At 52.8% G+C, this 27,046-nt stretch overlaps 1 protein-coding gene across 4 annotated transcripts in view; it reads left to right on the top strand.

Moving 5' to 3' along the window:
* JARID2 (jumonji and AT-rich interaction domain containing 2) overlaps positions 1 to 27,046 on the top strand; it is a 242,643-nt gene that overhangs the window by 200,141 nt on the left and 15,456 nt on the right. For all 4 annotated transcript variants that reach the window (XR_003005824.1, XM_024764233.1, XM_024764213.1 and 1 more), the window contains 4 exons: positions 11,260 to 11,492; positions 18,475 to 19,507; positions 22,868 to 23,367; positions 25,585 to 25,677. Coding sequence is in view for 3 of the 4 variants with exons in the window: in XM_024764233.1 (XP_024620001.1) it covers positions 11,260 to 11,492; positions 18,475 to 19,507; positions 22,868 to 23,367; positions 25,585 to 25,677 (1,859 nt within the window). In the remaining variant the exon portion in view is untranslated. The remainder of the gene's footprint in view (positions 1 to 11,259; positions 11,493 to 18,474; positions 19,508 to 22,867; positions 23,368 to 25,584; positions 25,678 to 27,046) is intronic.

Genomic DNA, 27,046 nt, shown 5'->3' on the forward strand with positions numbered 1-27,046 from the left:
AGTTGTGGCGAATGGGCTTAGTTGCTCCGTGGCATGTGGGATCTTCCCGGACCAGGGCTCAAAGCCATGCCCCCAGCATTGGCAGGCAGATTCTTAACCACTGCACCACCAGCGAAGTCCTTTCATAGGTTTTTGTGACTGGCAAATGAGTCAATATAGGTTTTATTCCTATGTGGTAGAGAACACTGTATTGGCTGTTAACTCCACGTGTGAGTGAGAAGATCTTGAAGTCTACAACAACCTTGCAGTTGATAAGAGAATCCTGGAAAGTTAGTACGTTTCAAATACCTGGCACGCAGTGAGGGCTGCCCGAGGGGGCTGCTGTTAGCACTGTGACGTTACTGACCGCATCTGAGGGAGTTGCTCCAAGTGTGGTAGATGGTCGCCGGTGACACCCGTCCGCCAGTATGACCAGCCCATCCCTGTTTCTTTTCATCTTGCTGAAGCGTTTGCTCTCTCGGTCCACGCGGGACCTTGGGGATATACACACACATCTAGGACTGCTCTGGCCCCTGGTAGTTTGGTGTGCGGACGGACACCTGGCTTTTCCATTAGGATTCAGGAGTGGGTAGGGATGGCGTTTCATTTGGGGGTGATGAAAACATTTTAAACTTGTATTTTTGTGGTGATGGTTGCCCAACTCTGTGAATATGCCAGAGTCCACTGGACGGCGCGCCTTGAGTGGGTGGGTCACATGCTACGTGAATAATAGCTTACTGAAGAGCAGCACAGGTCTGCTAGTAATGAGTGAGTGACAGGTGCACTCAGCACAGCGCCCGGTGCTTGATTGAGTTCTCCGAAAGGGGGTGCTGGCTACTGTCCTGTTGCTGGCCTCAGGCCCCATGACTCTTCTAAAGAACTGTGATACTCTGCAGTTCTGAAGAAATTAACGGTTTTCAGAATCTTGAAACAATTGTGTTGTCCATACTTGCCTGGGATACGGTTACATCATACATATTACAAATTGTATCGCTGAGCTGTTCACCCAGCTGCTCAGTATTTAGTATTTCCAGCTAAATTCATCTGGCTTGTCTTAAGGGGACTTTTTAGTCACTTGGGAAGTTGTGCTGTTCCCAGAGACTATACAGTGTGAGTATAGGATTTCCAAAAGTCATTCCTTTCCTGGCTGGAGGGTTGGTGTGGTACCATAGCAGATCTACAGAATTTATTTGGAGAACCTTGAAAACAGTCCTTATTACAATGCAGATATTTCTGTATTTGGTTTTCTGTACTAATATTTTTATTCTGCAAATAACCAATTCTTCTATAACTTGTAGAGTGACTGTGTACGTGGAGTGCCTTCCAGTTTAACTCTTGTGCACACATTCAAGGTATCTCTCTCCCCCAGTTTGTTGGGAATAGTTAGAGCTTCCTTGTTCAGATCCGAAGGTGGGCTAGAGTCTTGCCATTCACTTCAGAAGTGGTTGGCCTTTTAGAATTCATATCCTTGAACGCAGGGCTTTATGAAACCCTGAGCTACAAAAACAGTTCATTCATTTGCTCTTCCAGAGTTGACGCTTGTCCCCCTATGAGTATAACCCATAGTTCTCTGCTCTGTCTTATTTCTGGAGGGTGAGAAAGTATGAGATTCCTCTTGGACCACTGCCCACCCTCCCAACAGGCCCTCAGCCCAGGCAGTCCTCTGTCCCTGCCATGGCATGTTAGAGAATGCAAGAGCCATGGAGCCACCTGAATCGCAGACAGGCAGGGGGTCAGTCACCATCTGGCCATCCGTCTTGTCCTTTCCTTGGCTCCTTTGGGGGCCAAGGGGGCCAAGAAACCATTTTTCAATGACAGAAGCCATTCATTTGGATTGATGGTCTTTCTGATGCCCTGACCTTTATATTCTCATAAAGGTCATGTGCCATTTTCAAACTTTGGTGTCTGCAGTTATTAGGATCCTATGTAGGAAACGTGTTTAATTGGCAAATCTATCTAACTCTGTCAGGTACGTTACATCAGTATCCATAATGTATTCACATTTCTAGATCTTGGAACCCTGGTAATAACCAAGTGTTTTGATAGGAAAAACATTCTATGACTTACAGATTCAGGTTCTTACAAAGAGAAGAAAATCCAATTTGCTTTAAAACTTCTTTTCAAGAGATTTGTTTCCTGTTACACACGTAAGCGAAGTGATAAGATTTCACTGAGTGGAAATTCCAGAGGGCTTTCGCAAATTCTGTGTAAACCAGTAGAACTTGCTTGTGATACTGGCTCAGGGTGCTTGGAGGCCTCTGTAGGTTTCAGCCCTTGCTGTGGGCTCCCAGCGTGAGTGAGATCCTCATGGGGCTTATGCTGACCTACAAGTCCTGGCTTTCTCTACCTTGACACGTGATTGCTGTAGCTAAGTCAGTGGAGCCGTTTTTACCCAGGGCAAACTGGGTTACAGCACTCAACACAGGCGGCATTAAAACCCTTTTGAACTGTTGGCACAGGTTGGCAGACACATTCCATTGTTTTCAGACAATAGTGACTCAAAGTTGAACTGGCTCCAGGGAGCAAGTGCGGCTTTTGTACAGTAACAAGGATTCAGTGCCAGCCGATTGATGGAGTCTGTCTTCCCCGAGTCAGGACGCCTTGTAATGACACGAAGCTTACATTTAAATATCTGGCTCCAGATCAGAAACTTGGCGTGCTTCTCTTTTCCTTTCTGTAGCACAGTCTTCTCTATTTACAACGATTCTTTTTTTGTCCCTTCGATTTGTTTTGGGGGTGGGACGGGTCTTATTTTAGGTAATTTGGGGGTTAGTCCCACGGTCAGCTTCCTGCTTCTGCCTCCTGTGCATCATGTGTCTGCTGGCAGACCTTCCGGCCCAGCTTTCGGTAATGGCTCTTGTATTTCTCCTTCAAGGTGAAGGTTAGATGTGCTGGGTCATCTCAGGATATCATAGGACTTTTGCCAGATGCCAAGAAAGGAGTCCTCTTTCCTGCTCACCTAATAAAAAACTTGCTGTCATTCAGATGAGGTGCCTTGGCAGCACAAATAATTAGCAAGATTGGGGCGCCTGGCTCTGGCAGGGGAAGGGGGCAGGCAGAAGTGCCACTGCTGACCTGTGTGCTCTGTTGAAAGGGAATGACTGTTTTCACATGTGGGTCTTTGCTGTTATAGCAGGCGCTTTTAAGAAGATCCAACTTTCTTATATTTGCACAGCTCCTTTCTCTGAAGAACGGATAGCATTTTACATACTTTATTTTGAATACTTTAGCGATTCCTGAAGGGCAGATAAGGGCAGGCACCTGGTTTGTTTTGTAGTTGTGGGAATTCAGGCATAGATGTGTTTGGACCTGGTGGCTAGAAATCGCAACCAAACTATCCCTGTCCCTGCAAGAGGTTGTGTATGGAGTGAGGGTTTTAAAGACCTTATGATCAGCGTTTTATCGACTGCCTTGTGGATCCCCCAGGAATCTCGTCCGGATCTGTGTGGACAGAGTCAGATGGGGGAACACCGTTTAGTACAGACTCTGGAGCTGTAGACGTGAGTTCCTCCTTGGAAAGCATCGCTTTCCACCTTACAGATGATCGCGGGATTTTGCTGGTGAAGATGTTTCTAAAGTGCCTTCTTGCCTGTTTCTTTTTCAACTCTTTCTGGGAGCAAACCTTACCTTCTGAAGTGACCCTAAGACAGAATACCAGCCTTTGGATTTAAAGGTTTTGCTCGCTGTGGTGTGGAAACCCTTGTCTACAGACCATTTAACTTTCAGAGTATGTATATACAAATCAATATATTTGTCTCTGTTCATTAATGCAGAGGTGTTTGTATCTGAGTACAAAACAATTTCCTAATATGGTTCACCATGATAAATGCTTTTTTCCTCTCCTTAAAGAAATGAGTCCAATTATTTCTTTTAATTGGAGACAGTGTGTGTGTGTGTGTGTGTGTGTGTGTGTGTGTACTCTGTACATCTCGAACTTTCTGTCTCTTATGTTCACAGGGTTTAGGCTTTTCCTGTGAGAGTGAATATTTTTTCCTTTCCCCTTCTCTCCTCTTCTGGAGAATCTTACAAATTAAGACAAAAGATAATTACTTGGAGGAGCAAAACTGCAGGTTCCCACGACACTTAAAATTAATGAGCTGTTGAGGACAAAACATACCTCGTCTCAGGCACCATCATCTTCACCTAACAAGCGCCCCCCCATCCACCTCCCAGTGACACGTGAGTTGGCTTTTTGGCTGTGTTTGCCATTTGGGTGGACGGCTGCTGTAAACAGCAAGGCGATTACAGAACGCGGATTCCTTTGAGAACTCTCCCTTTGTTTGCAAATCAAAGTAAATTTGATTCAATTTTTAATTTTTGTATTTTTGAAAACCTTCCCCTTTCCCGATCATCTGATCAAAATAGTCTTTAGTAGAAACTTGTGCTGCAGTTCACAGAGCAGCCGCTTTGGTTTATTACGTTAAGGGCGCGTGCCTCCCTCTTGCCTCTCCTGTCTGTGATCAGGGTCCCCTTTCCCCACAGTGTTTTCCTAGGGAGTCATTTTTGGTGTTTGTGGTGTCAGAGCCCCTACAGGGCATTAGAACAGAAGCAGAGTTGTGCGTTCTGTTTCAGGTACAGATAATGACAGTGAAGGCTCTGTCCTCCCACCCCCGGATCTCAGAAAGATGTTGCTGGCTAACCACAGTGCCAGCTTTTAACTAAGCTCCTTAAAGTCTCTTTCTAGCAACTGGCCTTGCCCCCATGGTTCACCTGGAAGAGAAAAGAGTGACAAACTGTGAGCACTGGTGCCCTGATGCCCATGTGGCATTGACCTGGTCATGGTGTGGTGACCCTTACAAGCTAACGCTTGCCCACTGCTGCTGCAAAGATCCTTTCTAGACTAATATCTTCTCACTGAATCCTCCAAGCGACCCTATGAGATAAGTAGTTAATTGGGAAACTAAGGCTTGGACAGGAAACCAGTCCAAGGTCAGATAGTTAGCAAATGATTTATCTGGATTCAACTTTAAGTAGCTTCATTTTAGAGCCTGAGCTTTTTGGGGGCTTTGTAGGTCTAGACATAAGTACAGGGGCCCTCAAACCCTCTAGTAAATCACGGTGTAGCTAATAACCACGGAAAGGATGATCCAGCCTACTGGTTTTAGGCTTGTTGGTCTCAAGACCCATTTCTGCTCTTAAAAAACTATTGAGGGACCCCAGGAGGCTTTTATTTTGTGGATTGTATTTTATTGATATTTACCATATTAAAATTAAAGACTGAGGTAATTTAGAAATATTTACTCATTTAAAAATAACACAAACCCCCGTTACATGTTAACACAAAGAACACTGTCATGTAAAGGGACAATATTCCAAACCCCAAAAGTTACAGGAGAGGAGGGTTGCATGATTTTCCATTTTTGCAGATGTCCTTGAAGTCTGGCCTAGGAGATGATGGCTAGATGCTTAGGTCTGCTTCTGCATTCAGTCATATACGAAGAAAATCAGTCTCAGACAAAGAGGTGGTTGGAGGAGGGAGGAGCCTTTGTGAAGATTTTATTCTTTGATTTCACACCCAGACTCAACCAGTGGTAGTTTCTTCAGGGTCAGTTACCATCATCTGAACCCACATCGGTGAGCTTCTCCTGCTCTGTTACGTTAACATCCGTTGGTTTGCCTTCTCCCTCGAATGGCTCTCTGACCCACACAGAATTTTGTAATGTCTTGTATTGATGGTTTGAAAATAATGGTTCACTGGGTTATCCACCCCACCAGTCGTCGGCACCTTCCGTTAACGCTGTTTCAAAGAATCTTCTCTCGGCACTGAACTCATCGGGCAAGTCTTTAAGTGTTGAGAGGCCGTCGAACTCATGGTGGCAGAAACACGTTTTCCAGAATTGTAATTTTTGCCTGAAATCGTGAATTCTGTCGTTGGCAGCAAACATTGTTACTTTTTCCTTGACAGCCTCACTTTATTCATTTTTGAGAAAATGGCTGACAAATAACTGCATCGGTTGTCCTTTCAAATAAAAATAGCATTCTGTGAAAAAGCAGCTAGCTTAGAACTTGATCTCACAAGTGCTTTTCCCTAGGAATAGTCGTCATACTGGTATTCAGGAGAAATGCCTTATGTGTGGTTCCTTTTTTTTTTTTTAAAGTAAATTTATTTATTTAATTTATTTTGGCTTGCATTGGGTCTTTGTTGCTGCGCTCGGGCTTTCTCTAGTTGGGGTGAGCGGGGGCTACTCTTCGTTGCGGTGCACGGGCTTCTCATTGTGGTGGCTTCTCTTGCTGTGGAGCACGGGCTCTAGGCATGCGGGCTTCAGTAGTTGTGGTGCGTGGGCTCAGTAGTTGTGGCTCACGGGCTTAGGTGCTCCGCGGCATGTGGGATCTTCCCAGACCAGGGCTCGAACCCGTGTCTCCTGCATCAGCAGGCAGATTCTTAACCACTGCGCCACCAGGGAAGCCCTGTGGTTCCATTTTTGTCACACAAGTATGTGTATTCCAGGGTTGAGATTTAATACTATTAACAATTTCTATTGCTTTATCACTTTCCAAAAGTGAAACTTTTTTTTTAAACTGCTAGTAAATGGTAATGAAGATTACCAATATTTGTTCATTTAGTTTGGTGCCACTGCATTGATTTGTGTTGAATTTTGCTACCTGTTGATGTTTTCTTTTGGTTTTGTTCCGTTTTTAGTTTTATGGAGATGTAATTCACATATCATAAAATTTACCCACAGTGTAGAATTTCGTAGTTTTTAGTATATTCACAGAGTTGTGTAATGATCATCACAGTCAACTTTAGAACATCTTCATCGCCTTCACCCTGAAAAATCTGTACCCATTAGGAGTCATTCCCATTTTCCTGAACCCTCCCCAGCCCCTGGCAACCACTAACATGCTTTCTGTCTCTTATGTATTGGTCTAGTCATTTCATAGGAATGGAATCCTATAATAGGTGACCTTTTGTCCTTAGCTTCTTTCACGTCCCATAATGTCTGCAAGACTCCTCCATGCTGGAGCACGTATCTGTTCCTGATTCCTTTTTATGGATAGATAACACCCCATTTTGTTTAGCTAAATGCCAGTGCATGAACCTTTGGATTTTTTTCCCCCCGTTATTAACTATTGTTAATATTTCTGCTCTGACCATTCGTATACATGTTTTTATGTGGACATAGCTTTCATTTCTCTTGTGCTCATACCTGGGAGTGGAGTTGCTGGGTCATATGGTGACTCTGTTTCACATTTTGAGGAACTTCCAGATGGTTTTCTAGAGTGGCTGCACCATTTTACATTTCCACCTGCAGTGTTTGAAGGTTCCACTCTGCATTCTCACCCACACTTGCCTTTATCCATCTTTGTGAACATAGCCGTCCTAGGGGATATGAAGTGGTATTTCATGGTCATGTTGGTTTGCATTACCCTGATGGCTGATCTACCTTTAGCCATTACCATCACTGAAATGTTAACACAGTAAAAAAGGTAATACTCTCAGGATAATTAAGAAAGTACTTTGACCTAGGGGATCCCCTGAAGGGTCTGTGGGTCGCTCGTTAAGCTGGCAGAAACGAGGGCTGTGTTTTCAGCATCATATTTTTCCTTGCTTGGCCAGGATGTTGGCACCGCCTGTGTTTTCCCATGAAATGGATATTGGGAGGCAGTGGTAGGCAGCCTGGTCGAGTAGAAGGTTATGGTGAGTCGGCTTAGGCCTGCCCTTGGGCTGTATTGAAGCCCATTCTTCTACTGCATCTGCGGGGAGGGTGGGAGGCCAGAAGAAGAGCTCTTGCCACAATCTGTGTGTAATAACCTGAGATGGTCCTTTTAAAGAGGCAGCAGCAGTAAGGTCTCCCCAGTGCCGAGTGCCTGCTGAACCCAGACAGGGCACTGCACACTCTCCACGTAGGAGCGTGTGATCCTCAGCCTTAGCGAGAAAGCTGAGGATTTACACAGCTTGCCCAGGTGCAGGCCGTAGGGCTGGGAATTGAAGCACTCATACAATCTTGTGAAAGGGAACCAACCCCCAGAATAAATTTTTTTGGTAACCAAACAGAGAAGTAAGTAATTCTAGTATTAGCACACGGCTCATCTTGGTGGCAGTAGCAAAGGTCAGGAAAGTATGGAGTATTTAAGATTAAAAATAAAAAGATGAAACTTCCTGTGCTTTGTTTCAATAAAGGAGCTATGTTCACTGCCTGAGAAAATTGGTGAACGGTCAAGAATTGCCTAGATTCATGTTCCTTGGCTTGATTTTTAATCACGTTGAAGTATGACTTCTTATGGATGTTGCTTCTAATTTGTCTGGAAAGCGAGTGCAGATAGCGCCAGCTTGGGTATGATGAATGGATTCTGACAACGTGTAGTTAGTTACACTTAGAATAAATGCCAACCATTTGAAGTGCTCCGTTTTTCTGTAACAAAGTAACAGCAGAGCCTTGCACAACACGGGATCATATACCATATTTTGCTGTGGCGTGGTCTTTACGTCTGTACTGAACATCTATTTAGAGTGTGTAATCACTGGGGCTGCGAGCAGCTTTAGAGATCAGGGCTCACAGCCCATCCAGATATGGAAAATGTGATTCTGTGTGTTACACCATATACGATGTAATAACAAGTGCACTAAAGAAGCAAATCTAAGCGATCGAATCAGAAACAATTAGGGGGAGACTTAGAGGAATGTCATACCACCTGAAAATATGTTCGGATATTTTTTCTTCTTCTTCTTCTTGCGGGGTGCTGCTGGCTGCGTGTAAGAAAGTCCCCACCTCTGACCAGCTTCATGGGAGAACTTTCGAAGCTAAGAAACTTAAAAAGTGGGTTAGCAGATTTAGCAACATAACAGATGGAAAAGCAAAAAAGAGGAAAATATTTGCAATCTACAAGGCATAAATGTAATTTAAAGGCCACTTAGACAAATGGGGGGACAAAGAAAGCATTGATGGCACTGGGGAGGGCGTCCTTGGAAGACATACGTTACTGTCTGATGGACCAGTGGGAGAGGGGGGTTGCCTTCTGAGTCTTTAAGCTTCAGGAAGAGGTTTCAACTCAAAGGAGGAGGAAGTTTTGTTTTACAGCTGCCTGGTCCTGTGGTGACTTCTGCCTGGCATTCTGCAAGGCCTGGTTGGGGGGTGGGTAGCCTTGGAGTGGAGGTACCCAGTGGGCGGGTGGGCACAGTGACCTTTTAAGGCTCCTTCTGTCAGGAAATACTCCAGGACCATTTTTTTTTTTTTGCGGTACGCAGGCCTCTCCCGTTACGGAGCACAGGCCCTGGACGCGCAGGCTCAGCAGCCACGGCTCACAGGCGCAGCCGCTCCACGGCATGTGGGATCCTGCCGGACCGGGGCACGAACCCGTGTCCCCTGCATTGGCAGGCAGACTCTCAACCACTGCGCCACCAGGGAAGCCCCAGGAGCCTTTTTAAAATGACAGCTGCAAGGGCTCACTGGCTTCCCTGGCTGTTCCGCGTGGAGCTCGTGGGGCCGGGCAGCCAAGCATGGGGCATCCTTCCTCCTTCCCTGGAGAAATAGGCCACCTTCCCAGGGGGTTTGGGATGCGGGTGTTGGGGGGACCTACGGGAACCAGAGGAGCAGATGTGAAGGGCCTGTAGATGCCGTGGAGGAGTGCCGGGCCCACCAGGTCTTTCCTGGAGTGCGAGTCCCGGCTGTGAACCGAGGAGAAACCTCAGGGCAGCAACGTGATGAAGTTTACTGTAAGGACCCTGAGCATCGCTGTTCCCTTCTCAACTCCCTGAAGCGGGTCCGGAGGTGTGCAGCAGGCACATAGGGAACCAGCACTGAGCACAACCCGGGGACCAGGAGGGTGGGCCTGGGAGGCAGCAGGGCCTGGGCTCGGCACTCGCCTTCCGTTGGCATCCTCTGTAAAATGGGCATGAGGATGAGGTCCAGTCCCTTTGGGTTCAGAGGCTGTGACTTCCTCGCCTGACCATGGCCCCTGGGCTGTCGGCAAACATTTAATACTTGTACGTGTGTTGTGACTCCTGGGATAGAAACGGGTCTGGCTCAGAGCGCCTGTGCCTCTCTGTCCCTCTTCTCTGGTCACTGAGGGGTCAGGTGAGGCAGCTGTGTCCTGACCCATATCCGTCGGCAGATCTGCAGCCTTAAATGCATTACATTAAACTGAAGAATATATTCTTTTTTCGGATCCCCTGTATCTTTATACATGAGGTGGTCCTGTTCGTGGAATGTGACTGTTGGTTTCTTTTTTTTTTTTCCTATTAACTAATTTATTTTTGGCTGCGTTGTGTCTTCGTTGCTGCGCACGGGCTTTCTCTAGTTGCGGCGAGTGGAGGCTACTCTTCATTGCGGTGCACGGGCTTCTCATTGCGGTGGCTTCTCTTGTTACGGAGCACAGGCTCTAGGCATGCGGGCTTCAGTAGCTGTGGCACACGGACTTAGTTACTCCGCGGCATGTGGGATCTTCCTGGACCAGGGCTCGAACCCGTGTCCTCTGCACTGGCAGGCAGATTCTTAACCAGTGCACCACCAGGGAAGCCCCTGTGTTGGTTTCTTCATTTTAATTCTTCTCTTTTTGTTTAAGGTGTTATGTTGATATTCTCAGGGCTGCTGTGTATTTTGTGTGTGTGTGTGTTTATATTTTTGTTTTGTAGGGATTTTTTCTTTTTTTTTTGTGACTGCGTTGTGTCTTCTTTGCTGCGTGCGGGCTTTCTCTAGTTGCGGCGAGCGGGAGCTACTCTTTGTTGCGGTGTGCGGGCTTCTCATTGTGGTGCCTTCTCTTGTTGCAGAGCATGGGCTCTAGGTGCACGGGCTTCAGTAGTTGTGGCGCGTGAGCTCAGTAGTTGCTGTGCACGGGCTCAGTAGTTGTGGTTCGCGGGCTCTAGAGCGCAGGCTCAGTAGTTGTGGCACACGGGCTTAGTTGCTCCGCAGCATGTGGGATCTTCCCGGACAAGGGCTCGAACCCGTGTGCCCTGCATTGGCAGGTGGATTCTTAACCACTGCACCCCCAGGGAAGTCCCTGTAGGGATTTTTTAAAATGGATTTTTCAGTGGTTTCAACCAAAGCAGATAGTTCCTAGGATGTGTTTATAACAAAAAGTTATAAAAAAGTTATAACAAAAAGTTATAAAAAAGTTATAACAAAAAGTTATATTTTTTAGTCTCTCTGTGTTTGGGATTATTCCTGTCCTTCGTGGTGGTTGTTTTGACTTGAGGTTGGGTCTTGAGAGCGTGTGAGATGTGATGTTTGTCCAGAATGTTTTCCTTTTCTTTCTCCTTTTGTCTTTGGGGGATTTAGGGTACCTGGCAGCAGGCAGCATCCTCTGTAGTGACTTTGTTCTTCCTCTCTCCTTACTTTCCAGTTTTCAATGGTTCCAGCAGGTCATCACGGGAGAAGGAACCTGTTCAGAAACACAAAAGCAAAGAGGCCACTCCGGCGAAGGAGAAGCACAGTGATCCCCGGGCCGACGGCCGGAGGGAGCAGGCTTCCACGAGCCACCCCCCAGCGGCCCCCTCCGCGGGCTCCTCTGCCAGGGGGCTCCCCGCTCACCACCACCCCCCTCTGCATCGGTCGGCTCAGGACTTACGGAAACAGGTAAAGCCCAGCCCTGCCGCCAGGGGATCATGGTCTGGCCCGGAGGGTGCCGGCCTTCCTGCCAGATGCCACCACCGCGTTTCATCAAGTTAACTGAAGGGGGAATGTGAGTAGTAGCCTTGAGAGATCTATCTTTCCAGAGCTCAGAAGGCAGGAAAGGATGCTCAGAGGTGAGGGGGTGACCTGGGCACAGAGGTGCCAGTGCACACGCCTCTCCTACCATGAAGATGGATTAGGCGGGGCTGTTGGTGGGTTTGCATCCCTCCCTGGAGGGTGCTGCCAGCACCCAATGCCACCAGCAGTGGACCCTCGCTTGCTGGGATGCCCTAGAAGGGTAGGGAGGGAACACTCCTTCGTTACCCCTCCCCCACCCCAGCGCCCCAGGCACCAGGTGAGGCAAGGAGTCCTCAGGTGAGGCCGGGAGCCACAAGGTACCTTGGAACAGGCCTGCACATGCCCTGGAGTGTCCCCTGTGCTTCTTTTTTTTTTTTTTGCCGGTACGCGGGCCTCTCACTGTTGTGGCCTCTCCCGTTGCGGAGCACAGGCTCCGGACCCGCAGGCTCAGCAGCCATGGCTCACGGGCCCAGCCGCTCCGTGGCATGTGGGATCTTCCCGGACCGGGGCATGAACCCATGTCCCCTGCATCGGCAGGCGGACTCCCAAGCACTGCGCCACCCCGGAAGCCCCTCCCCTGTGCTTCTTGACGGACATGTTGGTGGCTCGCGGCAGGACTTCTGATAGGCCTCCAGGCGGTGATGAGACGGGTGCAGCCGCGGGGGACACTTACTCCGTCCTGCGCCCTCAGGGTTAGCGGAGGCTGCACACGCTCTGCGCCACCCCCACCCCCACCAAACGCCCCGACTTCGGGGTCACATCCAGAATGCAGATCCTTTGTGGGCGCCTCTCCCTGCCCTTGGACAGAGTTCTCAGCACCTGGGAGGGGGTGTGGAGCTCGGTGAGGCCCTCACCCGGGTCCAGTGGCATTTCGTTACGCGCTCTGCTCCTGTTCTCACTCCATCTGAGAGTGGCTGAGCCATGGGGATCAGAGATGCGCTCTCCACACTGGGAATTCTGTCACATACAGTTAAAACTTTCCTTAGAATAGAGTGAGGATTCTAATCTGGAAAGACTGATTGATTCTGGGCGAGGCGTGGGTGGCCTGGAGATTCCCTGACGCGCACCATTGTGGAGAGAACTAATAGATAGATAGATGGTCACTGTGGTGTGAAGGTTGGAATTCCTCCTGTTGAATTGATCTTTTTCCATGGTCTTTCTCATTCTTGATGACGTTGGGGACCATTGTCTCTGAATACGTAGCTGTATTCATGCACATACATAGGATTGTGTGTATACACATATAATATTAGTCTTAACCTTTAGCTTTCAGATATTACTCAGTTCTCCAGCTGGAGTGGACAAGGCACGAATCCTCCTGTTGAATGTTTCTCCGGTCCTCAGATTGCCATTTAGTGCTTCTGAAGTGTTATCTTGAGATTAAACAGGTGGTTTTTGCATATTTTAAACGTTGCCCACTGTTCCTGAAACACAAACCTCACGGTTTTCCTCACGAGAACACTTGAGCGTTGATTGTGGAATTGGCCGCCCCTGAGCTGGGTACCCGGTTTTCAGGACATAAAGTATAGGAGGCACCATCCCTTTGGTGTCATGAGTCCCCATTCCATTTCCAAAGCTGTTGGCCGGACAGGCCTTTGTGCAGAACTTTCCTCCAGATCTTTGCTTATGAAAGAGAACAATTCAGAAGGGGGTCTAGAGAGGGAAGGGATCCATCTGTGGAGCAGGAATCTCAGTGAGGAATGAATGTGTGACTTTATTCACATAGAACCATAATCTCTCTCTCTCTCTCTCTTTTACACGTGAGGCTGGATTGAGTAAACCCCTATCTCAGTTGGTCCAAGCTCATCCTCAGCCCCCAGCGCTTGCCCCTCAGTTCAGGATTTCCCTTTGTAACTGAACAAGAGGAGTTCTCGCAGTTGGAGGTGAGAGTTGAGGGGAGTAGAAGGTACCCCTTCCCTGGGATGGCCCCATCCCCTTGATCCACAGCAGGCTCACGCGGCCCCTTTTACACACAGTGTAGAAGATGGAGGGGAGACCTAGGTAGCAGGGCAAACTGTCATCTGAGTGACTGTAGGAGCCTGGCCGGCTTTCTGGGTTCAGGTCTTGCAGGTGGGGTGTAACCGTCCCCGTCCCACCCACTCCTGCCTGCCCGCCCTCCCCTGTCTAATCCAGCCGGGTGGGATGACCCAGGACTCCCAGGTCTAGTTGGGCTCTGACCACGACCTTCACCCAAGACTTAAGCTGTAATAGTTAACTTTCCTGAGCCTTATTGTTCATTTGGAGCCAGTGATGCCAACTCTTCCCCCAGGGACATTGTGAGAAATGAAAGGATAATTTTGATACCATCAAATCCCATTAGTTAAGTACTCTAAGAAAAAAGGTCAATAGAAGCCCATTGTAGATTCCTTTGTAATGGCCTGATGCAAGTGATTAGAATCTGACCTTTCATCTTTTCAACTGCATAAAAGGTGGGAGGCCCAGAGAATACTCGGATCTCTAATGTCAGATATGATTAATTTTTTTCTGTCGGCCTGAAAGAAAAGATCAGTGATTGTACGAAGTACAGCTGCCAGGGTGGAGGGATGCCCTATGTAGGGGTGCTGCTGAGAAGTGACGGTGCCCTGCTGGCCCCAGTGCACCGAGAGCTCACTCTTCTTGCGAGGACATCGCCTCTCTCGGTGCTGGCTGGGGTGGTCAGCTTCATAAAAGCCCCGGCCTTTGAGACTCAGCGTGAGAACTCGGTGTGAGGGGCCTCCCTAGTCCTCCAGCCTTTATTCTCCCAAAGGCTCCAGGTGTGCCAGGTGACACCCCCACATGGGTAGCAGCCCTGCAACTGCCCTGGGTGATGATTTGGATGTGTGGTAGGTGTCGAGTGCTTCCGTAGAACAGTACATCCGTAATGTGCAGTAAAAATTACAAATTGAGGATGGAGAAACAAGCATTCTTACACCTAGAGAGGGTGTGGAGATGTTTTCCAAGCGTGTCGTGAAGAGGCTTTTGCAGACAAGTGTGTGTGGTTGGTAAGCCAGGATGTGGAAGACGTGGGTGGTGAGGCTGCCCCCGGCTGGCACACCTCCCGTTCTCATCTGTTGTGCTGAGGCTGAGCTGTAACATGAGGGAGAAAACCACCAGCTTGTGTGGCAGGGCAGACACGCCCGGTGGAGGGTCTGCTGGGCTGTGGCACCTTTGAGGAGAGGTTTTCACACTCAAATGTACGGCAGTTGGAAAAAGTCTTGGCCTAGTCGGATGGAGAGAGGAGGCCGAGCTGTTCAGACCGAAGAGTGAGGCGTATTCTTTAACATTCTGGAAAATGAAAAATGAGCATCCAGAGAGAAATGGAGAGACTCGCCTCAGCTAGAAGAATGTGGAAGGTCTGACCGAGCTCTTCATCAGGTCTTGCGGGGAGTTTGAACTGCGCCTCTTTCCCGTGGTGCTTGTGACTGGGTCAGGTGGCCTGCAGAGGGGAGGGGGCAGGTGCTTCGGGAAGGTTCGGGGCTCCGACCAGGACCAGGTGTTCCTTTTGGAGAGCAGGGCTGCGTCAGCCATGTGCCTCTGCTCACTAACTTCCAGGTGCCCACCACACCAGCAGGCCTGCCTTCCCTGTCTGTAACTCGCTGCCTGTCCAGTGGATTCTGTTCATTTAGGCTCTTTTGCTATTTAATTTGAATTTTAAAGTCCAAATACACTGTCCCCAGCCAATAATGTTTCCCATGGGCATCTTTGCTGCTGCTCTGAGAGGATGGGCAGAGCCGCTTGACTCAATGACTCCCTCTAGTGGGAAATGGGAGTTTGGTAGTTGACTTTCTGGTTGAACTGAGGACCGCTTCATGTCTGTGTGACAGAGGTAACCTGAGCTACAGGTGCCGGCTGGGCGGTGGTGGGTCGAGACACCCCACTTCCTGCAGAGCTGGGTGACAGCTGTGGGGTGCAACGTCAGAAGCCCACACCTGAGCTGAGAAGGAACACCTTGAAGAGACGTTAAGTTATTCAGCTGAAGGGCCTTTATTGCCCCCCAGAGGGCTCTGCCTCCTGCCTCCTGCCTCCTGCGTGTTGATTCTCCAGTGAATTACAGTGACCCCTCTCCCTGTGTCAGCACTTCCTCCAGATGTGTAGAGTTGAGAGCAGGCCCGTGTGGTGGGCTGGCCCGGTGACCTGGGCGTGTGTTGAGGTGAAACTTAGTGTTGGGCTCTATTCCATGGTGGAATAGAGCAGTGGCTGGGGAGACGCCCAGTGTGAAGGTGAGACAGTGCCTCGGTCCATAGCTTTGTCTCCTTTGGTACCAATTACTCATTGGACCCCGGAGGCAAGCACAGGCCAATGACTAGGCGTCTGTTTATAGAAATAGGTAAATAAGAAGACGATCTTTTTGCCATTGAAGATGGTGCAACAGTTATGCAGAATTCCACCACGTGAAAATTTGGAATTTCCTGTACGACAGTAGCCAGGAGATCAGGTGGCCCCGAGAAGCTGGACTGGATTGGCCCGGGGCCCTGCGCTCTTCCCCCAGGCAGAATCGGGGAGGGTGGAAGCCTGGCTTCCCGGCCTCTGGCAGGCGTACAGCCGTGTCGGGGGAGCGCACACACTGAGCCCCTTTCTCCATCCTTACCGGTTAGGTCAGAATCTGGATGGGGAGGGCTTTAGACTGGAATCAGCATTATTTTCAAGCTCCCCAGGAGTTCTCTTGGCTCCCGGGTTTGGGAGGCACTGAACCTAAACCTCGGCAAGATGTGACGGCTGGCGGCGGGCTCTGCCGGCAGGAGCTGGTTGGTGGTGTCCACTGTGCAGTGGTTGCCGTTTCTGCTGGCGGATCCTTATCTTCAAGAAGGGATGCCCTGCGTCTGCTTATGTGTAAGTTGGGTGAGAGTCGGAGCAGGTTAACCACAGATTGAGGGCTTCGAGGGGTGTCTTCTCTGAAGATGCGGGTCCCTGAGCACCTTGCTGATGGAAAACTCTTTCTGTGAGCCTCTGCAGGGTTTTACTGTTTCCTTTAGTTTTTCTAAATGGTTTGTTTTGTTTTTAGTTAATGGATATTTGCATCCCTCACCGTACATCCTCTTCCAAATTAGTGGTACTTATCATGGAAATTTTGTCTTTGCCCCTGCCCCTGGTTTTATAAATTTGCTTTTAATTTATTGTTGCCAGGCTGCTAGTTCTGTTCTGGTTTTGTTTTAAAATTTCCTGTTACGTATTCTAGACCACCTGCTCTGTCAGTCCTGCTTCATTCTCAAGTGGCCGGCAGTGGTGCATCCAGGCCGTAGTTCCTGGGCCTTCTCTTTGGCCTCTCCCTCCCCAGTGGGGTCTGGGACCTCACTGAGTCCAGAAGTCAAGGCTGGCTCCCCAGAAACCTGGTTACCAAACGCCCCGGGTTTGGCTCATGGAACACAGTCTCACACCAAGAATTCACGGCTTTCATTGGACCGCGTGTAATTGGCGAATGAAGAAATACAGGTCTGGGGGCTTCTCTCCTTTTTCTGTTTTCATAACCTTCTGTTGGTAGTCAGAACCACTGCTGCCGTGGTTTCCAAAGTAGGTCCTTGGATGAGGCTCAGCATCCCCTGAACCTCATTATAAATGCAGATTCTCGGGCTCCATCCCAGATCTACTGGATGGGAGACTGTGGGGATGGGGCCCAGCGACCTGGGCTGGGCCTGGGCCTAGTGCAGAGGTCGCTGAGACTCAGGCCCTGCCCTCCAGGACCTGGCCCCAGGGGTGGGTGCATCGGGTGTGGACAGGAGAGGCATGAGCTGCTTTAGGTGCCACATGGCTTCCCCAGCTGGGGAGCCCAGCTCCTCCTCTTGGTCACCTTCTTCTCTGGGCCCATTGGTGAGAAAAGGTAGCTGCTGTTTCTGCTCTGTTTCCCAGTGAGCATGTATAATGTTTAGTCTGCCTTTTGGGGAGGTGGTGTTGCTCAGGTAACCCTGGCATCCCTGGTTGCATGTGAAAACTCGATGCCCAGGATGGTAAATGACATGTCAGAGGCTACTGAGAGGCAGAGCTGTGACGTGGTGTCAGCTCCTGCGCTGGGCCCGTTGTCATCCTTTGGAAATCAGTGCTTTTCTGGTGTCCACCCTTGTCACTCGCTGGCTTCTTTTTATACATGAGGGTGACCTTTGTGTGTCACAAGATTACTGTGGTGTCCAAGCTGTAAGATGGCTGTGAAGAGAGGCTGATTGTTTACCAAATTCCCGTAGGACCGAATGTGGACGCTTGTAGGGGTGGGAAATGGGAGCCGTCTGTGCAGAAGGGGTCGGGCCTGTTTTGCTTCATCAGAGAGGCGAGGTGCATCCAGTGAGGTGCCCTGGGGCCCGTCTCATGGGTGACTGATTGGCAGACGCCCACAGCTGACGGCTACACCTCTGGGCGTGGCACGTGACCGGCACCTCAGCCACGTGAGCGCTCTTATTCCTTTGTTTCCGTAGCATTTTTGTTTTGTTTTTTACTTACTGAGCATGGATTTTAAAACTCTGCGGGCAGATCATGCTGCTGTAGGGAGCACAGGAAAAACTGCAGCCACGTCTTTTCTTGGCACAGGCGTGTGTCTGTGTGTCTGCCCCCTTACCAGCAAGACCTTGCTGTCGGGTGTTGTTATTAACTTGTGGCAGGTGATTGGCAGGCACGTTGAGGGTCCTCACTGGGAAACATCTAGTTTCAAACGACAAACGTGCATGTTACAGCACACCCAGGAGATCCCCTGGGCAGCACCCAGGTTGGCTGCGTGTTTTTGCACGGAAGGACGGGCCCTTAGTCCTGCGGAGATCCTGAAACCCGAGTATCTCAGAGCTGGCTTCGGGCCTGTGTGTTTTGCCTGCCTTGCCTCCCAGAAGCGGGCGCTGGCTGCTGAGTCCCGGCGTGGAGTGGTCCCCACTGACAGGTGCTAACTCCCCTTCTCCCCCTCTGCTCCTCCCAGGTTTCTAAGGTCGGCGGAGTCACTCGAATGTCATCTCTGGGTACAAGTGCAGCCAGTGCCAAAAAGATGCGCGAAGTCAGACCTTCACCGTCCAAAACTGTGACGTACACTGCAACGGTGACGAAGGGGACTGTCACATACACCAAAGCCAAGAGGGAACTGGTCAAGGAAACCAAACCTAGCCACCACAAGCCCAGTTCAGCTGTCAACCACACAATCTCAGGGAAAACTGAAAGTAGCAATGCAAAAACCCGAAAACAGGTGCTATCCCTCGGGGGGGCGTCCAAGTCCACCGGGCACACCGTCAATGGCCTCAAGGTCAGTGGCAGGTTGAACCCAAAGTCATGCACTAAGGAGGGCGGGGGGCGGCAGCTGAGGGAGGGTCTGCGGAACTCCAAGCGGAGGCTGGAAGAGGCGCCCCCGGGCGACAAGCCGCAGTCGCCCCCCAAGAAGATGAAGGGGGAGGCGGGTGCCGCGGAGGGTCCCGGCAGGAAGGCGGCCCCGGCCCCCGCGGAGAAGGCGCCGCCTGGCGGCCATGGGAAGAAGGAAGTGCCCGAGCGGAGCCTGGAGAGGAACCGGCCGAAGCGGGTGTCGGCCGGCAAGGGCCCGCCGGGCAGACAAGCACACGGCAAGCCGGACGGCGCCCCCTGTGAAAATCGTTCTACCTCGCAATCGGAGCCCCTGCCCCGGCCGCACGAGGCGGCGGCCAAGGCCGAGAAGGGGGCCGGCAGGGCCGGGTGGGCGGCCATGGACGAGATCCCCGTCTTGAGGCCGTCGGCCAAGGAGTTCCACGACCCGCTCGTCTACATCGAGTCGGTGCGCCCTCAGGTGGAGAAGTACGGCATGTGCAGGGTGATCCCGCCCCCGGACTGGCGGCCCGAGTGCAAGCTCAACGACGAGATGCGCTTCGTCACGCAGATCCAGCACATCCACAAGCTGGGTCGGCGCTGGGGCCCCAATGTGCAGCGGCTGGCCTGCATCAAGAAGCACCTCAGATCTCAGGGCATCACCATGGACGAGCTCCCACTCATAGGTAAGGACCCCCCCCCGCCCCACACACACACACACACACACACATACATCCCATGGTGTCTGCCCCAGCTTAAGCTTCTCCAGGCCCCTCTTGGCCCGGGAGGAGTCTGAGGCCCCCCTTTCTGCAGGTGCAGGGTGCTCATGACAGGAGGAGGGCTGGTCCTGTGACCCCTGCTCTCACACTCGGCAACCCCTGCTGCCCCGAGCTGCCGGCCGCCTTGCTGAGGCCAGAGTAGTGTCCGGCGAGAGGGGCAGGAACGCTGCCCCCATGCATCTGTCTGCTGGGGGCTGCCTTACCTGAGTTCTGCAGGCTGGGAGGCTTGACCTACAGGAAGTTTTTTCTCACAGTCTGGAGGCTGGAAATCTGAAAGCAAGGTGTTGGCCGGGTTGGTTTCTCCTGAGGCCTCTCCCCTTGGCTTGTGGATGGCCGCCTTCTCCTGTGTCCTCACGTGGTCTTTGGTCTGTGTGCACGTTCTTGAGGTCCCTTCCTCTTGCTACAAGAACACCAGTCATATTGGGTTAGGACCCATCATGGTGACCTCATTTTACTTTAATTACCTCTTTAAAGACCCTGTCTCTAAATATAGCCACACTTTGTGGCCCCGAGGTTAGGACTTCAACATATGACTCTTTGTGGGTGGGGTACATTTCAGCCCATTTATCTCTGTCTGCTTATCTGTCCTTGCATCTCAGTTTTTCTGGTGATTACTGGGCCCTCGTGGAGCCCACGGGTCCGGGAACACTTCTGAGAGCAGGCACAGCTCTGGCTGTCACTGAAGCAGAGCTCTCCTTGGTGACTGCTTTTGTGAACATACACCCAGCTATTGTGAAGACCCTTGGCCCCCAGGCAGAGCCCACGGATGGCTCTTGGAATCCGCATTTCCCTCTTCCTCTCCCCTTATTGAGCCTCCAGGATTAACTCACTCTGTCAGTGATGAGCAGTTCTACGGAGTGGGGTTCCTTTTGGGTCTGCCAGGTGAGTCACGTGCTTCCCTTCTGGCTCTAGACCCTCGACAGGAACAGGGCATGTCCTTCCTCCAGTTGGAGAGGACAACTTTTTAAAGGCAGGGAGCAGAGGAGATATTATCGGTCATTTAGGTGTCAAGAGTTGGCAGTAAGATAGGGTTCCTTGTAAGATGGAGGTTTCATTATTACTCTCAGCAGGTGAGAATCACTTAAATTGAAAGAATTCTTGGTTTGTGGTCCACTGTCGGGGATGTGGTCAAAGGTGACACAGGGCTGTGGGAGAGGAGGCTGAGGAGGTGCCAGCCTCTCGGGAGCTTGGCGTTGGCCGCGTGGGTGACCAAGAACCTCACCAAGTCGTGGCTGCAGTGGGACGTCTTGGGTCCCCCAGCCTGCCCGGGGGAGGGGGGGACGGCAGGTCTTCTGGGGACAGGTGGTGTGCTCAGGTGACGTCATGAGGGCAGAGAGCGATCTTCCATTCAGAGTGGGTTTCCTTAACCTTGACTCCCGTGGCACTAGAAGCCGCGAGGACCTGACACTGTGGTGTGTGTGTTCACACCCGTTGCTGTTACCCCAGCTGTGAAGCGTCGTCAGCTTCCAGAAGAGGAGCTGAGCTGGACCGTTAACCGCAGAGGCCTCGGGCTGTGGCTCTGAGCTCAGCCTCCTTGCAGTGTGAGAGACTTGGGAGTTTTTTGTGTGTGTGTGTGTGTGGTACGCGGGCCTCTCACTGTTGTGGCCTCTCCCGTTGTGGAGCACAGGCTCTGGACACGCAGGCTCAGTGGCCGTGGCTCACGGGCCCAGCCGCTCCGCGGCATGTGGGATCTTCCCGGACTGGGGCACGAACCCGTGTCCCCTGCATCGGCAGGTGGACTCCCAACCACTGCACCACCAGGGAAGCCCGAGACTTGGTAGTTTTGAAGGAATTTCCCAGAATCCACAGAGCGGCTGCTTCTTCTCTGGGAAGGCGGCACTTTGTCACGTAGCATCCTCGTGGTCCTGAGAACGGGTTGATGATAGCAGGTGAGGAGTGAAATAATGGATTTGCACGTACTGGGTCAGTTTTCTCCGTGCTGTTGAATAGCAGTGATTGCCTCCCTTCTGGTCAGCCTGTGGTCTGAGCCCCTTGGGGTAACTCCCATCCCTCTTCACCTCGGCAAGTCCGGGTGGTGTGCGGGCAGCCCCAGGAGATGCCCCAATTGAGAGCAGGGCCTGGAGTGCATCTTGGAATCTTGGGCTTTAGGCCCCTCCCGGCCAGGGTTGGGGGCGAGTTTCCTCCTCGACGTGGCCCCCACTGCACTGACCACAAGCAGCGCCAGCGTCCCACCAGCACAGTAGATGGACTCGGGCTGCCGCTCGCCCTTCCCTGGCTGAGGCAGCCCTGAGTTGCCCGGCCGCCAGCGTGCACATACTGCTCTCAGGAGTCCCGCTGCTTTTCCGTTCGTTTATCTTATATAAACGTATCCCCACCCTTTAAAGAGCTAAACGTTCTTAATGTTTGCTTTGCTCACCTACCGTTTTGTGGAGTATTTACCTCCTAACAGCCAGTGGACGGTTATTCTGGAAGATTTTCTTCCGCATTTATTGGCCAAAGGGAGGTTGATTTTCCAGGTCCCGCTGAGAGAGTCACTTGGCGGGCATTCAGACACATCTGAGTTTTGACATGCTTTGTACAGTGTGATCAAGGGGCATAGTGAAAACGAGCCCATACACCTGGGATAAGCAGCCCTCGGTGTGAGTGGTGATGGGAGTAGCTGAGAGACAGACCACCGCCTGCCCCAAGGTGGGTGCTGCCTGCTGCCCGGAAACCCTGGGGCGGGGGGTTGAATATAAGTTACTGTGTGTGTGTGCGCGTGCGCTGGGGGTGTGGGGGGGGGCGTTGGGAGTGAGAACACATGCTGAGTGTGTACACTTTCCGACATCGCAGCTGTTCCGGGTGACCCTGGCTTGTGGGTATGGCTGGGTGGGGCTGTCTACTCAAGCCTTGCCAGCCCCAGCCGGGATGCCCTGTTCCATCACCCTGCCTCCTGGGGTGTGAGAGGTGCGCACCCTGCCCCTGCTCCAGGGGACGCTGGACTCGTCCTCCTCGTGGATCTGCTCGGCCGTCTCTCCTTCCATTCAAACCTCTGCCTAAGTGTCCTCTCCTCGGGGCTCCCTGCCCTGACCACCCTCCTAAGACAGCCGCCTCTCAGCCTGTCCTGCTCTGTTTATCGTCCTAGTGCCCAAGATGGTCTAAACCCTGTCTCCCTGTAAACTGGATTGTTCTGTTTGCTGTGCTGACCCCAGGGCCTGGCGGCATCTCTGGCACGGGGCACCCATGGACTCTTGGGTGATGGAGGATGGTCTTGTTGACGGGCCTTTTCACTGACTGTCCCTGTGTTTTCCTCCCTCACTGTCCCAGGAGGCTGTGAGCTCGACCTGGCCTGCTTTTTCCGGCTGATTAACGAGATGGGCGGCATGCAGCAAGTGACTGACCTCAAAAAATGGAACAAACTAGCAGACATGCTGCGCATCCCCAAAACCGCCCAGGACCGGCTGGCCAAGCTGCAGGAGGCCTACTGCCAGTACCTGCTCTCCTATGACTCCCTGTCCCCCGAGGAGCACCGGCGCCTGGAGAAGGAGGTGCTGATGGAGAAGGAGAGCCTGGAGAGGCGCAAGGGGCCCCTGGAGGGCCACACGGAGCAGGACTACAACCGCTTCCACCCGCTGCCCCGCTTCGAGCCCAAGAACGGGCTCATTAACGGCGTGGCCCACAGGAACGGCTTCCGCAGCAAGCTGAAGGAGGTGGGCCCCGCGCAGCTCAAGACGGGGCGGCGGCGACTCTTTGCTCAGGAAAAGGAGGTGGTGAAGGAGGAGGACGACAGAGGCATCCTCAGCGACTTCCACAAGTGCATATACAAGGTAGGGCCCCTGGGCGGGGCCTGGGCGTGGGGCCTCGGGAGCACATGCGGGCCCGGGGGTCTGCTGCGTCAGGCTCCCGAGACCCGGCAGTCGGCTCTGGCTCCGTTCCTCACAATGAGAGGCGTCTGCAGTCTGCAGGGGGCTGGGTGTCCGGTCGAGGTTACTGGGCGCCCAGCCAGGGGAGTCGCTTGCCCACCGTGGCCTGGGGCTTCCTGTCCATTAAATGGGTTTGTGTGCGCACATGTGTGCCCATGTGCCAGGGGTGCAGCCTGGGAGCCACCCCCTCATCCTGGAGTGGCTGCCCTTAGGGGCCAGGCCCTCTGTAGCTCCTGACGGACACGCCCCCACTGCCACCCAGCCTGCCCAGCTTGGCTCTGCCGGCTCCTTTCTGTCCGCCAGCACGGGTCTCCCAGGGAGGGGGAGGGGAGGCTCCCTGCTTCTGCCGCATCCCGTAACCGCCCAGCCATTCCCAGGAGGCGCCCTCTGGGGAGCGCAGTGGCGTCCTGGCTCTGTGTCTGCAGGGCGGTGGGGACCCGGGCTGGGAGAGCGCACAGACTGGGCACTGCCCCTGCACCGCTCCGGCAGCGATCTGCTCCGTAGGTTCCGGGGTTGGGGGGGCCTGTGGAGGCCTTGGTGGTCATGCTCCCGCCGCACGAGCCTGGTCTGGAGACGCGTCGGGCATCTGCGGTTCTGCCCTGAGTTTGGCCTCTTCCCTTTGAGTCCCCACTCCGAGGTCCCACCTCTGGCCACCCTCTGCCTCGCTTCTCATTCTCTCCTAGGCTTGAGTCCTGCCCTCCTTTCTGGAGAGAGATGCCTGCTTGCCTAGAGCTTTTCCTGTTACCGGACCCAGCCAGGGTCGGGTCTCCACAGCTGTGGCCACGGTCTGGTGGCCGTGACAGTGCTCCATGGCACCTCTGTGCGCCGAGGGGCCGGGAGCTCGAGGCTCCAGCTTCTGAGCCCCCTCAGCATCTGGGGGCATTGACTGTTGTGTGCTGGGTGTCATCGCCTTGAATTACAGGCACCTTGCTTTAGGTGACACAAAATCAGGTTCCTTGTAGCAGTTGGAACTTCCTCGTGTAACGAACGGCACGTCAGGGGCGTTTGGACTTGTGCAGCAGTTTCCCTTTTAGTGAGAGCCCTACTTACAGAGCCGAAGAGTAAAAGCAAAGGGCAGGGTCTGCAAGCTGAGTGCTTTGACTGTCCTTCCAAAGGCAAGAAGGGCCTGCCCCCTTCCTAGACCTGCAGCTCTGTTCACGGGGATGCGCCAGCATCGCCTCATTAGGGAGACCCTCCCTGACCACCTGCCTTGCAGCCCTGCCCCTCTGCTTCGGCTCTTCGCACTTAGTGCCACCTCCCAGCTGTTTTGTGTGAGTCAGAGTTCCCCAGGCCGCCACGAGGCCAGGGGCTTTGTCTGTTTTGAGCACTGCTCTATCTTCAGCCCTTAGAACCAGGCGTGTACACAGTAGGTGCTCAGTAAGTACTTCCACAGTCAGGGGGTGAGCGTGGCTGGTCAGGGATGAGTGGAGTGCTTGCCTTTAGGACAAAGCGCGTCCACCATGTGTCACCCCAGTGAGCTTGCCCTTGCTAACATTCCCAGGAAGGGGTGGCGTGCAGGGGTGGGGAGGGGACGTTAGATAATCTGAAGGGCCTGTGTGCTGTCCCAGGGAGGCGTGGGGGACGGGGAGTGGCTCCGTGGCAGAGAAGGGCCGGATCCTTCTGTCCCCTGCACATCTACGAGGCCAGGCTGCTCATCTGGCCGGCTCTCACGTGAGGACCCTCAGAGTGGGTGTAGGCGTCGCCCAAGTTTCCTTCCCGGGGTCCCCGGTCCCGAGGTTCAGTCAGTGTCTGACTTGATGCTGTTGGTTTCCCCCGCTGGCCACAGACTTTCTCCTGCCCTTGCCACATTGCACCCGTTGCTCCAGGGAGTGAAAGCAGCTTTTAAGCGGGGCACACTGCAGCGCACCCAGGGCTCCTGTGGGACCCCGTTCTGCTGGCTGAAGCGGGGGTCTGGCCCGGCGCTGGATGGCCAGGGGTCCTCCCACTCTTTTGTTGGCACCGAGGGTCTTTCTCGGGGAGTTTTTCCGCCGCCTCTGCTCGTGTCAACTCAAGACGTGGCCCAGCCCCCGGTCACAGGGGCCCGTGACGAGGTGGCCTGCTTTGGGGTCCTGGCTCTTCTTTGTTTCTTACACTTGACTCCTGTTCTTGTTTTCTTTTCAGGGGAGGTCTGTTTCTCTAACGACTTTTTACCGAACAGCAAGAAATATCCTGAACATGTGCTTCAGCAAGGAGCCCGCACCAGCTGAAATCGAGGTGCGTGCGCTGGGCCGCCCCAGCCCCCCGCTCTGCTCGGAACCAGGGATGGGGCCCCTGGGCCTTCTGGGGGCGGGCAGGCGGAGGGGTCGTGAGCCCGCAGCCCATCGTCTGGGTGCTGGGGGCAGCCAGAAGTTTCAACTCGTGCCGACCCCAACTTGTGCAGGGTTAGCAAAGGTGTAGTGGAGAAAGCGAGCCTCCCCAGCTTCGCCCTGACTCCCCTGGAGCCGAGGCTGTGGCCGGGGGAGAGCCCCAGACAGGCCCCGCCCAGCTGGCCGCCTCTCAACCCTTCTCACCCTGTCCCGTTATGCAAGAGAATGTTTGGAATCCCTTGAAACCCCAGTTGTGCTCTTTGCTCTCTCCTGTTTTTCATTTAACGGGGTTGGCAGGTTGCCATTTCTGTGCTTCTGAGTTGTGTGAGGTTGGAGAGGTGCAAGTGCGTCCTGCGCCCAGGTTGGCGAGCGGCAGTTCGGCGTGAGGCGTGGCCCGGGGCGCCCGGATGCTGACGTAGGTGGGCCTGTGCAGGGAGAGGCCCGACTCCTCTCGCTGGTTCAGGGCGGCTGCTGGCGGAGCATGCAGTGATGCGGACTGCAGCCTGGCTTTTGGTGAACAGCTGGTCTCAGAGCACATCTTTTTCTTCGAAGATATGTGCTTCTTCCTCTCGGTGAAACCGTGCTGACCACCAGGGCACCCGGGCCCTGATTTGATCGGGTTTCCCGGGAGTGGGCCTTTCAGGACAGTCTGGGTCACCAGGACGCCTGGTCCCCTGCATCTGTGCCGCGTGGGACCCCGCCTCTGATGGTAGCCGTCAGAAGCCCAGGAGGTCCCGCCCTGGTGCTCCGGCCTTGGTTTCCCAGGTTGGTGGATTCCGTGTTCGATTTTGGCATCACCGTCATTGCTTTTAGGCCCCGGGTCTGTACCCTGGGCGGTATCTGTGAACACCACACAGTGGCCTGACCTTTGGCCCTGCCAAATCCATGTTCCATCTACCGCGACGCCAGCGGTGCCCTGATTCTGCGACACGTGGCCGTCACAGTTGCTTCCCGAGTGCCTGTGCCATTTGTGGGAGAAACGTCAGAGGAAAGGAACGCGACTCTGGGGCTGAACACCAGAGGTGGAAAAAGAGGCCTTTGCTTTACAGCACAGGTCCCTGTCGGGCGTCCCCGAAGGGTAGGGTTGTCACTGTCTGTCGCTTCCTACTCAGGAATTACTTCTCTCTGGAAGCCCAGGTTTCGCTTTAACAGTTGTATAATATCTAAACACAAAGGGAAGATATGCTAAACTCCACCCTTTAAGTCTGGCTGACTTCTAGATCCTGCAGAGAGCCTGGGCCCTCTCCTCGGCCGGTGTCACCATCCTGAGTGCCCCC

Source organism: Neophocaena asiaeorientalis, unplaced genomic scaffold (genome assembly GCF_003031525.2).
Source record: "Neophocaena asiaeorientalis asiaeorientalis breed wild unplaced genomic scaffold, Neophocaena_asiaeorientalis_V1.1 scaffold427, whole genome shotgun sequence".
NCBI classification, from domain to species: domain Eukaryota; kingdom Metazoa; phylum Chordata; class Mammalia; order Artiodactyla; family Phocoenidae; genus Neophocaena; species Neophocaena asiaeorientalis.